The sequence below is a fragment of the Xenia sp. Carnegie-2017 genome, unplaced genomic scaffold, assembly GCF_021976095.1.
Source record: "Xenia sp. Carnegie-2017 unplaced genomic scaffold, XeniaSp_v1 HiC_scaffold_24, whole genome shotgun sequence".
NCBI lineage: Eukaryota > Metazoa > Cnidaria > Anthozoa > Malacalcyonacea > Xeniidae > Xenia > Xenia sp. Carnegie-2017.
Window position 1 is genome coordinate 4,074,135 of NW_025813487.1, and position 15,011 is coordinate 4,089,145.

The following is a 15,011-nucleotide window of genomic DNA, read 5'->3' on the forward strand; positions in this document are numbered from 1 at the left end:
ATCCCGTCCAAGCATTCATAAAACTAAAAGAAATTTAAAAAACTCAACCACTGCCAAGAAAATTTAGGCATACTTACCTAGTATTTAATAAAAACTTGTGCAGAGTTCTTTTCATTTTTGAATAATTTGTACATCTACTTCATCTTGGAAAGACCTTGGCAGGATCATTGATTGTTATTCAACTTTGAAAAAGACCGTTTTGGCTTCCAGCATCTAAGTGTCTATTTTCTTGGTTGTTTGTAAATATACTGTATATTCAATTATACCAATGACTTCAAGACTGGGGGGACTGGGGAGAATTAACGGTTTTCAAGATGGCCGTCAACGACTCGTCAAAGTCAAATATTGATGAGAATGTTTTATTTGAAATATCCCAGTTTAGCAGTCAAGAGAAAACCGAAAAGACAGAAGAAAAATACAGCGAGGATTTTAATTCAAGTTCGACTGCGAGTATTTTAGAGATTTCTCGTGAATCATTTTGCAGTAGCGTTTTTGGTGATGACGGCGATAACAGTGATGAAGTTTTAAAAACATTTGTTCGAGAGAAGTTGCGTATTTTGAAAGACTATCGTTGTAAATCGACAAAAACGTCTGGTGAGACTAAAGAAGATTGCAGTCTTGACGCATTTTGGCTGCAAAAGCTTCACAATTTGAAAGAAAGAAATAGACAAAACTTTAATCAGACATACGAATCAAGCGACAAGCTTCCACTTCGTCGGACATGCGTGAAATCAATAAACCATTTGGAGAGAAAGAAAGTTGAAAATACTGACAACGTCGACTATTTTCGTTCGGCTTATGATAGACTGAAATTTGAAAACTTAAGACACAAATATCAAAGCTTTTTGAAGTCAAACGTACACACAGTGAAGTCATGTGTACGTTGTCAGCATGTGCGTGAAATCATAGAAAAGAGGAAATTTTATGCAGATTGTGTGAATAAGATCAAGAAGAAAACAATTGAAGAGAGATTTGCTCAACATGTAACAGAAAAAACGTCGACCATGTTAATTGCACAAATAATCAGAGATGGGCCCCATCCAGAGTGGACTGTGGACAAGATTTGGACAAAGCTTTTGGAAGGAGGTTTTATGATGTAGCATTGATATTCAACTCATTCTTGTCTAAAGAAAAATCAAATGGTATGTAGTTCCCAGTCCTTTCTCATGGTGACATCTTCATGAATGGGGGGGGGGAGGAGAGGGGCTGGGCCTAGTTGTATTGTAGGTCAATGTAGTAAGATTATGGAGGAATACAAGTGCTACATGAGCATAAGCTCAAGATTATCAAAAATCTTCTTACGCTTATTTATCCTTATGCTTGTGCTTTTGTTTATGTTTCAAGGAAGGGCCAGGCCAGCCGCTCTTGATTGACAAAAAATGTAATATTATGTTATTATACATCAAAGTATCATTTCATCTTCTCTATCAGTAACTCTCATGGCATAAAACACAAAATCTACTTAATAAATATTCACATATTGTCCCACTCTTAATTTTTTTCCCCCCTTTGATGCCAAAGGCACCCGTCATTTTAGAATACAAATGCACTGCATATGCATTCTTCACCAATATCTCCATTTTTGCATTATAAACAGTCCCACGAGTCAGTTCAAAGCATTCTTTTGCAATCGTTCCATAAAAAAACATATAAAACACGTTGCTGTTTACTAACATCACGTCATTGTTACGGTTTACTGCTGACCATCTTCGATAAAGGCGGCTCAACAGCAAAGGACCGTTTTCTGCCCAGGCCTGGGAATAGTGTCGCGAAAATTGCTCAATGCACATCTGTAGAAAGGGATGATATGGTTTGTCGAATTTCAAAATCGCTCCATTCAGATTCTTTGAGCTTTCCCAGCCAATAACATTTGAGGGTAGGTCGTGCCAGTCTCTCACTATTATGACGTCAGTATCGATATAAATCCCGCCGTATTTATATAACAGAAGCAATCGGATTAGGTCCGTTTCATGGCTATACCAATTTTGTCCTTCCATGGCGTAAGGTAGCTCATCTCGTATGAATTCTACGGCTGACGTTCCTATGAACAAAATTCGAGACTTTAAGAAGATCAATTTATAATGTCACACTCGCTTTTCAAAAATATCATGTTAATAATAAGTTGACGAAGCTTTTTTGCGAGTAATGTTTGTAGTGAAACACCTTAATCATGTTTTTCATTTCTCCTTCGACGTTTGATGTTCGTGGCAGTTAGGAAGACAGTGAGCAGAAATTTACAGATACTATTTTATATCATATGCTTCTTAAATTGAGTCACGTTGTTGTGATGTACTCAGGTATTTTAACAAGATAATCATTGTCTTCAATGCTCTACCAACTAAACTACAAGATCATCTGTGGACTATGATGATATTTTAAAACACAGTTCTAGTTTCTTTCTTATCTTAATATCATAGATAATAACATCATGTTGTTGTGATGTACTCAGGTATAGTAACAAGATAATCATTGTCTTCAATGTCCTACCAACTAAACTACAAGATCATCTGTGGAGTATGATGATATTTTAAAACACAGTTCTAGTTTCTTTCATATCTTAATATCATAGATAATAACATCACGTTGTTGTAATGTACTCAGATATTGTAACAAGATAATCATTGTCTTCAATGTCCTACCAACTAAACTACAAGATCATCTGTGAACTATGATGATATTTTAAAACACAGTTCTAGTTTCTTTCATATCTTATTATCATACATAATAACATCACGTTGTTGTAATGTACTCAGATATTGTAACAAGATAATCATTGTCTTAAATGTTCTACCAACTGAACTAAAAGATCAACTGTGAACTATGATGATATTTTAAAACACAGTTCTAGTTTCTTTCATATCTTAATATCATAGATAATAACATCACGTTGTTGTGATGTACTCAGGTATAGTAAGAAGATAATCATTGTCTTCAATGTTCTACCAACTGAACTAAAAGATCAACTGTGAACTATGATGACATTTCAAAACGCAGTTCTAGTTTCTTCCATATGTTAACAAGATATGAAAGAAAATCCTTAGTCTCTTTAACAAAATACCAAACATAAACCTTGGACATTGATTGATGTATCTTACCTTGTGCCAGTTCTGATAGTTTGTAACGTTGTACGTGTGCATCATAGCCTTTCTTTCTCAAGACATCAAGTATGGACAAATGCAGGGTATTACTATGGATAATCATGGTCGCGTTGGGATGATGATAAAACACAGACTCCACACAACGCCAATGACGCCAATTGAACTCTCCTTGCACTTTTGACTTGCCGCCTCTTTCGTCCATTACTTTAATAAAACTTTGCGAGGAAGTTGTGAATATTGCATGAAAGGTAAGCTTTCCATTTCGTTGGTGAAGATGTCGAGAATTGTTTCCGAGAAGTAAGTTAGTAAATTGAGTTTGAGGATATAGTTTTTCTGTTTTGTTTGTAAAAATCCTCCATTTTCCATCCAAAATGATGTAAGCACCGAAGAAGACATTAACGAGAACAGAGTATTTTACTAAATATTTTTGAATCTCGTTCTTTTTCGAGTTTTCGTTCCATTTCATGAAAAATATACTAACACCAATAAGAAAAAGCGGAATTGTTATAATTGAAAAAAGAAAGCAACGATCTGACAGATTAAACGTTATCATTACAACAAAATATCTTATGAGCGACCCAAGAAATGATTGAAACAAAGGTGAAAATTTCTCCAGAAAAAACAACGAAATTGAATTGTTAAAAAAGTGAAACGATGTTTCTCGGAGAACCATTTCTAGTTTTAATGAAGGAAAAATCCAAGTATAAGCTAACTTTACTAGAACAAGTGGTAAGGTAATTAAAAAAGATATACAGGAAACCAAAAAGCATTTTTGTACAAATTGTTCTTCGCCATCGCTGAGTGCTTTAAAGTAGATATTCCTTAAAGGTCGCGTAATTAGTGAAATAATTCCTAGAATGATGGATGGTTTGGTGAATGAAAGATTGTCACTGCGCATGGCAAGTAAAAAAGGAGAAAGACTGAGAAGAGTTAAGCTAAAAAGGAGTGCTTTAGTGTTCTTCACTTGGTTGTCAAGAAAAAAGACTAAGATGTACACCATGATAGGCTCAAAACAGGCGAAAATATTTTGAATGCTCACACTGTGAATAAAAATAGCTGCATTTGAGCAGATTGTTCCCGCCAGATGGAACAAAGTTACCATTATTAAAATTTTACCATCAAATGAAAATATCTGTAAGGATTTACCACTAAGTTTCAAAGCGATTCCTGAGATGAAGGCTTCCAGGAGACTTTGAAGCATCGACATTTCAAAGAACCATAGATACTTGTAAAATATTCCCAAGGAGACAGTCCGAGGTTTCTGATCAGCATGAATATAGTGATGACCAAAACAGAACAGACACCAGAGAAGGAAGAGGAACATTAAACCAGAAACAGCAGTCATCCTAAAGAAGTTCATTCATGGCATGGTGTTTTAATATACAAAGGTAGGTTACCAACCTATATACATAGCTCATTTTCATGGGTCCATTGAAAGGGGTAGGAGGGGTGGGGGCACAGCCTTCTTGATACCCCTCCTTGATAAAGTCTATCTAAGGTTTGGTCATGGTAATAGAATTATATTAGAAAATCCCGCGGCGGTGGTGACAATTATGTGAAACCCCCCCTCCCCACCGGCCAACTTGTTACAATTTGGCAATACAATTACGCAAATGAATTAAGCTTTTGTTTGCAACGAAATACTCTCATAATTTTTTTAAAGATTAATGACGGTTGAAATACTTTAATTATGTCCACTGTCAGTCTGAGTGATTTCAAATGTCGACAACAGGATTATGAGCTGAACTAATCGCGATGATCGAGGCCGTAGAAATACTGTGTACTCGTGTGATGAAATGCTGTCGCTATGCACTGCCTTCAAGGCTCCAACAAATTTAATACGAAAGCAGAACTCACCTTTTATAGTAATATTTTAGAAACGTTCTCGTTCATCATGCTATATGTGATATGTTGTTTGAAATCAATCAAATTTATACACCATTGTCCGGTAGAAGTGCCGTGCTATGTAAACCGTGGGCTGTCTTGAATTTATTCATAAGTTTGTGCAATTAATGCAATATCGTAAAACTCGATGAAGCATTAAGTTAATTTTCATAGCCATTGCGTGAAAACATTTGGTAAAAGGTTTTAATTATAACATCTTCAGTTCGCCAGAAATACGAACAAACCATTGCTTGTGCGTTATCGGAAATATTTATGATGTTACTACCGACTGAGTGCAAAGAAAACATCTGTGTTGTCTCCAGCAGTGCCTTTACCTTAGGTAATTACATAACGAGGAAAGAATTAAGGCATTCGTTGTAATAATCTCGCTCATTTTGTTTCATGCAATTCATACAACGAATTAGTAGTGGTTAATAAAGATTGACAATATTAAGAGTTGCTGTCGAGCAAAGGCAAAAGTGATCAAATTTATTGGATCAATAAAAATGAAATTTATTAGGATTGGTAGTAAGAAATCCTTCAAACATACAAATACAATTAAACACAGGCCTAAACCATGGAGTCGGGGAATGAGCATGCAGCCCTTCCCTACACTTTTTTCATAAAAAACATTTTATTGGGTGTACTTCAGCATCCCATTTTTAAGGAGAAAATCAGGGACAAGCATAGTTTAAAAATGGAGGGTGCAGTGGGGGTGCAGTAAAGCTTTCAACAAACTCTGTGATGTTATAGCTGTTTAAATAATGTTCACTTCTGGCTCTAATTTGATACCAAATGTTTTTTCAACAGTCTTTTGGATATTGTTGGCAAGATTTTGGATTTCCATACCTGTACCACCACCATAGTTGACCAGGACAAGAGCATGCTTGCTGTAAACACCGACATTTCCATATCTTTTGCCTTTAAATCCACACTTTTCTATCAACCAGGCAGCCGGAACTTTGATCGATTCACCATCTTTGGTATTGGATCCGGGAAGTTTAGTCCATTCAATTTTCAATTTATCATAATGATTTAAAGGGATTATTGGGTTTTTGAAAAAGCTACCTGCATTGCCTATTTCATTAGGATCTGGTAACTTTGACTGTCTGATTTCAATAACAATCTCACTGATATCTCTGATAGTGGGATTTATAAGTCTTTTTTTAGCAAGCAGATCGGTTATTTGCCCATGGGAAACGTTCAGTATTGGTTTTTTAGAAAGTTTGAGTGTCACCCAAGTAATGACATATTTGTCCACAAGTGATGTCGTAAAAATGCTGCTTCTATAACCAAATTGAAAGGCTTCATTGTCAAATATATGCACCTTGCCAGTTTTTCGGTTTACTGCTTCAAGCTTGACAAAAATGTCTTTGATTTCTACCCCATAGGCACCAATATTCTGTACAGGGGCTGCCCCAACAGTTCCAGGAATCAGGGATAAATTTTCTAATCCACCAAAACCTTCGTCAATTGCATATTCCACAATTTCCTGCCATAATTCACCGGCTCCGATTTTTATGTCGATCGACTCGGGAGTTTCGGCGACAATCTCTCTTCCGAGAATACAATTTCTCACAACCAAACCGGAGAAATCTTGAGTAAGTAAAATATTACTTCCCCCACCCAGTAGAAGAACCTCTTGATCTACGAACATGGCTTGTTTACAAAGTTCCACGACCATTTGCGTGGAAGTGACTTCTGTATAAAACTTGGCGAATACTTCAACGCCAAAGGTGTTAAAATCTTTGAGAGAAACATTCGAGTATATTTTTGTTCCTGTCACCGGCATCTAAAGTTAACGAAAATTCAATTATTCGATAATTTTATAAATGTAGTGCATGTATGAACTCCTGTACCAAATACAGCAAATACTTCCGCACAAAAGGCATTCAGGTTTTCGAAAGAAATTTTAAAGTACCGAGTATTGCATAATTACTGAAATAATAAGTGTGAAGATATGGCATCATGCTGACTCATGATCGCTACATGAATTTGTAAACCTAAAGATACAAAAATTAATACTGAATTAAATATTTCGGATTCTCTGAATAATTGTTCTAAATTCTAGTCTAATTAGAAAGAAAAGACACTTACAATCGATAGTTACTGTATTAACTTTAATCAGCGTCCCTCGCCGTAAAATGCAGCGGTTAAAACGCTTAATTACCTTGAGGAACACTTCAGTGCAATTTACATATTTTTCCAGGAAATTTACAGTACGAGTGTTGCTGTGAAGTAGCTAAATAGCAACTCCTTTCTTGGTGCTAGAAAATCAGGATAATCTGGATTATTTCCTGTGGCACATAACATTTGGTTTCAAATTTTTGTAAATAACTGATTCAATAACAGCCTCCTGATGAAAACAACATTTCGTTTCTCGTGTGCGCGAGTTTGCATTTTAGACGCCTCTCTCTCATAAACGCCCAGTCTCTAATAGACGCCTCCTTCACATCAATTATAATAATATCAATATAATAGACTTACTGCAAACACTTCCAGTTCTCTGTTGTTCATTCATCACTACCTACACTGACACACGTTATCATATTTCTTATATATTTTACATAGTGTTAAGACTATTGTTGTTCTTTGTTGTTCATTCATCACTACCTACACTGACAAACGTTATCTTATTTCTTATATATTTTAGATAGTGTAAAGACTGTTCTTGTTCTCTGTTGTTCATTCATCACTACCTACACTGACACACGTTATCTTATTTCTTATATATTTTAGATAGTGTTAAGACTGTTCTTGTTCTCTGTTGTTCATTCATCACTACCTACACTGACACACGTTATCTTATTTCTTATATATTTTAGATAGTGTTAAGACTGTTCTCGTTCTCTGTTGTTCATTCATCACTACCTACACTGACACACGTTATCTTATTTCTTATATATTTTAGATAGTGTTAAGACTGTTCTCGTTCTTTGTTGTTCATTCATCATTACCTACACTGACACACGTTATCTTATTTCTTATATATTTTAGATAGTGCAAAGACTATTCTTGTTCTCTGTTGTTCATTTATCACCAACATGTTCACGGCAGAACCTGCCAGAAAAAGACAACTATCGGCGGACGATGATGATTTGATCACTCAAGATTGTAGTCAAGGATTAGATGCCGATCAACTGTTGAACCAGCAGACGAGTAAACGGCAAAATGTTGTAAGTAGCGACTACAAGAAAGGCCCCACAAATAACGGCAACAATGATTATGAAGGGAACGTCTTTGAACATATCGATCAACACGAAGATTTTCTGCAGGTGAAAATTAAATAGGTTATGAATGACGATGAAAAAACTACTGGGGAAAATTATAAATTCTCGTTGGTTGACTAATCTGGGAGATGAAAGTCTTAACTTAATACTTAATAACACCGGTTAAGTGCGATCGATTCATCACCCCAAAAGTCAATCCATTAGCTAACGTATATGGGGCGTCTCGACAGAGAAACACGTGACAAAGACTTATAGCTGTCTTATTTGCAGACTGACTCAACAAAGGCTGGTGTATTGTCTCTAAAACAACAGATATGTTGTTAACAACTTAGGCAGAGTACAACAAAGTACATTATAAAATAAACACAATGAAACGCGTGCGCTGATTGGTCTAGAGCTGTGTTTGCATTAGCCTGTGCCAAAGACATCAGAGCTCAACCAATCAAAACAATCAACCAGTCAAAGAGAATTTGATAATCGATCATGAATACGTTTTTGGAGGAAAAATTAAAATGTTTGTCTTTTTCGCATTATTTTATTTAATAAAAGAAATAAAAGATGTTTTTTATGTTTTGCTGTTAACATTGATCGAGGTCTGAATAATTCTTGATATCATATGAAACACGAATTCAATAATTGTTTTATTATTCACTGAAGAATTAACTAAACATATCAATATAAAACATTTTTCAAACCTTTGCTAATCTGTTTTTGTCACACGGTTTATTCAAGTTCGTCTCGTTTAAATATTTTGTAAATTAAGCTTCGCCGCTCTTTTAGTGTTTTCGCATCCTTTTGCTTCAAAAGCTTTCACATCGTTTTTAGAAACTGTGGCAAACATCGCTGTTGTTTGATTTGTTTTCAAAACCGGCTTTTAATGGCGGCCATATTTGTAGAAACTATTACCTGTAGATTATGACGTCATAACCTACAGATATCGAGAATTATCTGCAGGTAGTTGACCAATCACGGCCGAGAATGCTCACATAGTGAATAATAATATTTCTTAATTGAAAGCCTAATTTGCAAGAACATGGACGCACTTGCATATCAGTTATGATTTGGCTCAACGAAGACGAGATGGTATTCGCCCAACACTCAGCAAGGAGTATGCCACTGTGCTTCACATTTGCTGATGTGCGGTGCTGCCAAAAACTGTTGCACCAACTGTTCCCCATCGTGACGTAGTGATGCATTATCTTGCCACCGTGACGTCGTAATACAAATTTAGCTCAGTGTAGCTGGATGATGAAACAAATTTTTGCTAAAAATTTCGACACATAAAAACGCCATATTTAGCGACGCATTTTTTAGTAATGCGGCTATGATCAAAATGATACTCACATGCAAACAATCGACGAAGGCTTTAAAACAATATTTCTCAATCATCAATGTACATCTGTTGTCAATATTTTGTCAGCGTTAAGGTATTTAAAGCATTTAGAAACTATCAACTTTCCAATCTGATATATTTCTTGTATTTTGCTTGTATTGATTGTAAGTTATAATGTGGCGGAAATGTTATCTATTTAATTCTATGACTGATGCACTCGCTTCGGTTGCACCAGCCTGGACCGCTTCTGCCTTCAGCCATTGACAAGAAAACCTATCTCCAAGAAAAGGATATACGCACGAAATTTATAAGTTATACAGGTCTTCCTAAAGACCTGTATTAAGCATAAACCTGTATGAAACGGTCACACGAGAAAGACCCAAGGGATACCGCTTAATACAGGTTCTACTGTAGTACACTTTGCCGGAAGTAATAATTCAATATAGAAGACCATGGAGATTATAATAATACTATGCGTTGTATTGTATTACAATAGAGTTACTTGATGTAGAATTTTATATAAGTTGGTAACCTACCTAAGTTGTATGAATTGCATGAAACAAAATAAGCGAGATTATTACAACGAATGCCTTAATTCTTTCCTAGTTATGTAATTACCGAAGGTAAAAGCACTGCTACAGACAACACACATGTTTTCTTCCTACTCAGTCTGTAGTAACATCATAAATATTTCCGAAAACGCACAAGCAATGGTTTGTTCGTATTTCTGGCGATTTGAAGATGTTATAATTAAAACCTTTTACCAAATGTTTTCACGCAATGGCTATGAAAATTAACTTAATGCTTCATCGAGTTTTACGATATTGCATTAATTGCACAACCTTATGAATAAATTCAAGACAGCCCACGGTTTACATAACACGAGATTCTACCGGACAATGGTGTATAAATTTGATCGATTTCAAACAACATATCACATATAGCATGATGAACGAGAACGTTTCTAAAATATTACTATAAAAGGTGAGTTCTGCTTTCGTATTAAATTTGTTGGAGCCTTAAAGGCAGTGCATAGCGACAGCATTTCATCACACGAGTACACAGTATTTCTAAGGCCTCGATCATCGCGATTAGTTCAGCTCATAATCCTTTTGTCGACATTTGAAATCACTCAGACTGACAGTAGGCATAATTAAAGTATTTCAACCGTCATTAATCTTTAAAAAAATTATGAGAGTATTTCGTTGCAAACAAAAACGTAATTCATTTGAGTAATTGTATTGCCAAATTGTAACAAGTTTGCCGGGGGTTCAGATAATTGTCACCACCGCCGTGGGATTTTCTAATATAATTCCATTACCATGACCAAACCTTTGATTGAATTTATCAAGGAGGGGTATCAAGGAGGCTCTGCCCCCACCCCTCCTACCCCTTTCAATAGACCCATGAAAATGAGCTATGTATATAAGTTGGTAACCTACCTTTGTATATTAAAACAGCATGCCATGAACTTCTTTAGGATGACTGCTGTTTCTGGTTTAATGTTCCTCTTCCTTCTTTGGTGTCTGTTCTGTTTTGGTCATCACTATATTCATGCTGATCAGAAACCTGGAACTCTATCTTGGGGATTGATGTACAAGTATGATCTATGGTTCTTTGAAATGTCGATGCTTCAAAGTCTTCTGGAAGCCTTCATCTCAGGAATCGCTTTTAAACTTAGTGGTAAATCCTTACAGATATTTTCATTTGATGGTAAAATGTTGATGATGGTAACTTTGTCCCATCTGGCGGGAACAATCTGCTCAAATGCAGCTATTTTTATTCACAGTGTGAGCATTCAAAATATTTTCTCCTGTTTTGAGCCCATCATGGTGTACATCTTAGTCTTTTTTCTTGACAACCAAATGAAGAACACTAAAGCCATCCTTTTTAGCCTAACTCTTCTCAGTCTTTCTCCTTTTTTACATGCCATACGGCGCATGCGCTGTGACAATCTTTCATTCACCAACTCATCCATCATTCTAGGAATTATTCCACTAATTACGCGACCTTTAAGGAATATCTACTTTAAAGCACTCAGCGATGGCAAAGAACAATTTGTACAAAAATGCTTTTTGGTTTCCTTTATATCTTTTTTAATTACCTTACCACTTGTTCTAGTAAAGTTAGCTTATACTTGGACTTTTCCTTCGTTAAAACTAGAAATGGTTCTCAAAGAAACATCGTTTCACCTTTTTAACAACTCAATTTCGCTGTTTTTTCTGGAGAAATTTTCACCTTTGTTTCAATCATTTCTTGGGTCGCTCATAAGATATTTTGTTGTAATAATAACGTTTAATCCATCAGATCGTTGCTTTCTATTTTCAATTATAACAATTCCGCTGTTTCTTGTTGGTGTTAGTATATTTTTCATGAAATGGGAAGGCAACTCGAAAGCGAACGAGATACGAAAACATGTAGTGAAATATTCTGTTCTCCTTAATGTCGTCTTCGGTTTTTACACTGTTTGGAATGGGACATGGAAAGTGAACATTGATGCAACAAAACTATATCCTCAAAGTTACTTTAGTGGATTACTGCCCGCGAACAATTTTCGACATCTTGACCAACGAAATGGAAAGCTTACCTTTCATGCAATATTCACAACTTCCCCACAAAATTTTATTAAAGTAATGGACGAAAGAGGCGGCAAGTCAAAAGTGCCAGGAGAGTTCAATTGGCGTCATTGGCGCTGTGTGGAGTCTGTGTTTTATCATCATCCCAACGCGACCATGATTATCTATAGTAATACCCTGCATTTGTCCATGCTTGATGTCTTGAGAAAGAAAGGCTATGATGCATACGTACAACGTTACAAACTATCAGATCTGGCACAAGGTAAGATACATCAATCACTGTCCAAGGTTTATGTGTGGTATTTTGTTAAAGAGACTTAGGATTTTCTTTCATATCTTGTTAACATATGGAAGAAACTAGAACTGCGTTTGGAAATATTACCATAGTTCACAGTTGATCTTTTAGTTTAGTTGGTAGAACATTGGAGACAATCATTATCCTGTTACTATACCTGAGTACATCACAACAACGTGACTCAATTTAATAAGCATATCATATAAAACAGTATCTGTAAACCTTCCACTCACTGTCTTCCTAACTGCCACGAACATCAAACGTCGAAGCGAAACAAGGAGAAATAAAAAACATGATTAAGGTGTTTCACTACAAACATTACTCGCAAAAATGCTTAGTCAACTTGTTATTAACATGATATTTTTGAATAGCGAGTGTGCCATTATAAATTGATCTTCGTAATGTCTCGAATTTTGTTCATAGGAACGTCAGCCGTAGAATTCATACGAGACGAGCTACCTTACGCCATGGAAGGACAAAATTGGTATAGCCATGAAACGGACCTAATCCGATTACTTCTGTTATATAAATACGGCGGCATTTATATCGATACTGACGTCATAATAGTGAAAGACTGGCACGACCTACCCTCAAATGTTATTGGCTGGGAAAGCTCAGATACTCTGAATGGAGCAATTTTGAAATTCGACAAACCATATCATCCCTTTCTACAGATGTGCATTGAGCAATTTTCGCGACACTATTCCCAGGCCTGGGCAGAAAACGGTCCTTTATTGTTGAGCCGCGTTTATCAACAATGGTCAGCAGCAAACCGTAGCAATGACGTCATATTAGTAAACAGCAACGTGTTTTATATGTTTTTTTATGGAACGATTGCAAAAGAATGCTTTGAAGTGACTTTCGGAGCAATTTACAACGCAAAGATGAAGATATTGGAGGACGACGCTTACGCTGTGCATTTGTATTCTAAAATGACGGGTGACTATGGCATCAAAGGGGGGGAAATAATTAAGAATGGGACAATATGCGAATATTTATTGAGTAGATTTTGTGTTTTATGCCATGAAAGTTAGAAAAGCTGTTATTACACTGAAAATACTGTATCCTGATTGGCAGAAAAGCATTGAAGGCCAAACAATAAACTTCTTTTCAATTCAAAAATAGAAATGGCGGCAGTTGAAAGTCAACAAAGATTTCGTAAAATTGCAATCGTTTGAAATTCAAGAATCACAAAGAACGCAAAGAATAAAAACAAAGCAATATGCACTTTTTTAAGAGTGTATGATTTTAACATTTAGGCCGCGTGTCGATGCTTTTCTAACGCGATAGATAGCGAGACAAGGTTAGACAGTACAGTCAAGACAGATTTTAAACAGGAGCGTAACTAGAACGTTAATTGGAAGGGGGGTGTATTCATATAGTTAGTTGTGCCTTTATAATATGTAGGATTTCTAGTCCGTTGCCTATTGCCTCAAAACATTTACTTTCGTAGCCACCATCAGGATGCTAAATTTTATGAACGGCATTCTATAGTTTTTGACATGCTGAATTCGAATTTCTTTGTTCCCACTCAACAAAACCCGTAGTTTTTTAGAATTTTGACGATGAAGATCGTTCCCATTTTGCTGTTTAGGCGACCATCTTTTACATGAAGTACTTCACATACCGCTGTTATTTTGAGCAAAGTCATATTACCGTTCATAAAATTTAGCACCGCGATGGTGGCTACGAAACTTTATTTCTAAGGACATTTTTATTACACAGGCAACGGACTATTCTAAAGAAATAAGTCAGTTACACCTGAATATATCAATACACACCCTCCCCCCCTTCCCAATTAAAGTTCTATTAATGGCTCTGATCTCAAAGTTTATTATTAACTGAACCGATATAGATAACTTTACTTTTAAGAATGCTTATGTTTACTATGACAACAAAGACTTTGAATTATATTTATTCAATTTGTCTTATAGCAACAACTTATAATTACACTGGTCAACAAAAAGAAACTTTTTAAAAGGTGTCTGATATTTTTTGACAGATTTACTATATTTTTGCTATGCTAAATCTAGAAATAACATTCATTTTGCTCTCGGAGGTCAAATTTTTTTGCAAATTTGAATTTAAAATTATGCGACTTTAGTTATATTTTTTTAAAACAATGTTTTCAAGATGTACATGTTTTCAAGATGTTTCAAAACAAAATGTCAGTTTTTATGATAAAATTGCAGTATTCCAAGAAAGAATCATGTACACTTCATGTACAGTACATGTAACTAAAAATGAAAACTTAATGTTTGCATTATTACGGTCTAAATTTTCGTTTTTTTTGATTGTCGCGAATGTTTTGGTGCTTGCACATCTCTTTTTAAATTCCAACAGTAGTCTGCCATCATCACCATGTCCCACCTTTCTCTTAAGTCATGGTGAAAGCGTTCTCCTTGCTCATCGCTTAAAGAGCCAAGATTTTCGGGATCAATACCAGCTTTTAATTTTTCAGTTGACAAATTGGGGAAGGTTTTACAACGAAACTGAAAACACCGTCCATCTTTATCCAAAGTTTTAGTGAATTGCCTTATCAAACCGAACTTTATGTGCAGTGGAGGAAATAAAATACGTCCCCTGTCAACTAGA

General features: G+C 35.6%; 4 protein-coding genes across 5 annotated transcripts; 2 read left to right on the top strand and 2 right to left on the bottom strand.

The window, feature by feature from the left end:
• The first annotated feature begins 310 nt into the window (after nt 1-310).
• Nucleotides 311-1,135, top strand: LOC124451883. Its single transcript, XM_047002474.1, has one exon. The coding sequence runs from the start codon at nt 315-317 to the stop codon at nt 1,098-1,100; it is 786 nt and encodes a 261-aa protein (XP_046858430.1). The 5' UTR covers nt 311-314; the 3' UTR covers nt 1,101-1,135.
• A 228-nt stretch (nt 1,136-1,363) lies between these two features.
• Nucleotides 1,364-5,064, bottom strand: LOC124451880. The gene is made up of 3 exons (XM_047002472.1): nt 4,956-5,064; nt 3,096-4,444; nt 1,364-2,041 (listed from the first exon to the last, which is right to left on the bottom strand). The coding sequence occupies exons 2-3, from the start codon at nt 4,441-4,443 to the stop codon at nt 1,428-1,430; spliced, it is 1,962 nt and encodes a 653-aa protein (XP_046858428.1). The 5' UTR covers nt 4,444; nt 4,956-5,064; the 3' UTR covers nt 1,364-1,427.
• A 406-nt stretch (nt 5,065-5,470) lies between these two features.
• LOC124451881 (UDP-N-acetylenolpyruvoylglucosamine reductase-like) lies at nt 5,471-7,457 on the bottom strand. Its single transcript, XM_047002473.1, has 2 exons — nt 7,080-7,457; nt 5,471-6,774 (listed from the first exon to the last, which is right to left on the bottom strand). Exon 2 carries the CDS (start codon nt 6,772-6,774, stop codon nt 5,740-5,742), a length of 1,035 nt encoding a protein of 344 aa, XP_046858429.1. The 5' UTR covers nt 7,080-7,457; the 3' UTR covers nt 5,471-5,739.
• Nucleotides 7,458-9,546: 2,089 nt separating this feature from the next.
• On the top strand, nt 9,547-14,382 carry LOC124451593. Of its 2 annotated transcripts, none has more exons than XM_047002211.1 (3): nt 9,547-9,639; nt 11,026-12,383; nt 12,840-14,382. In XM_047002211.1, exons 1-3 carry the CDS (start codon nt 9,557-9,559, stop codon nt 13,448-13,450), a joined length of 2,052 nt encoding a protein of 683 aa, XP_046858167.1. In that variant the 5' UTR covers nt 9,547-9,556; the 3' UTR covers nt 13,451-14,382. The 2 variants fall into 2 exon arrangements, with proteins under 2 accessions (XP_046858167.1, XP_046858168.1); XM_047002212.1 differs by lacking the exon at nt 9,547-9,639 and adding an exon at nt 10,386-10,529.
• Nucleotides 14,383-15,011: the final 629 nt, after the last annotated feature.

Bases quoted from the DNA above. Each gene is read 5' to 3' on its own strand.
- LOC124451883 (XM_047002474.1), top strand. From the start codon at position 315: ATGGCCGTCAACGACTCGTCAAAGTCAAATATTGATGAGAATGTTTTA.
- LOC124451880 (XM_047002472.1), bottom strand. From the start codon at position 4,443: ATGACTGCTGTTTCTGGTTTAATGTTCCTCTTCCTTCTCTGGTGTCTG. The intron at 2,042-3,095 runs GTAAGATACATC...TTTTGTTCATAG, and splicing joins ACTATCAGAACTGGCACAAG to GAACGTCAGCCGTAGAATTC.
- LOC124451881 (XM_047002473.1), bottom strand. From the start codon at position 6,774: ATGCCGGTGACAGGAACAAAAATATACTCGAATGTTTCTCTCAAAGAT.
- LOC124451593 (XM_047002211.1), top strand. From the start codon at position 9,557: ATGCAAACAATCGACGAAGGCTTTAAAACAATATTTCTCAATCATCAA. The intron at 9,640-11,025 runs GTATTTAAAGCA...GAACTTCTTTAG, and splicing joins AATATTTTGTCAGCGTTAAG to GATGACTGCTGTTTCTGGTT. The intron at 12,384-12,839 runs GTAAGATACATC...TTTTGTTCATAG, and splicing joins ACTATCAGATCTGGCACAAG to GAACGTCAGCCGTAGAATTC.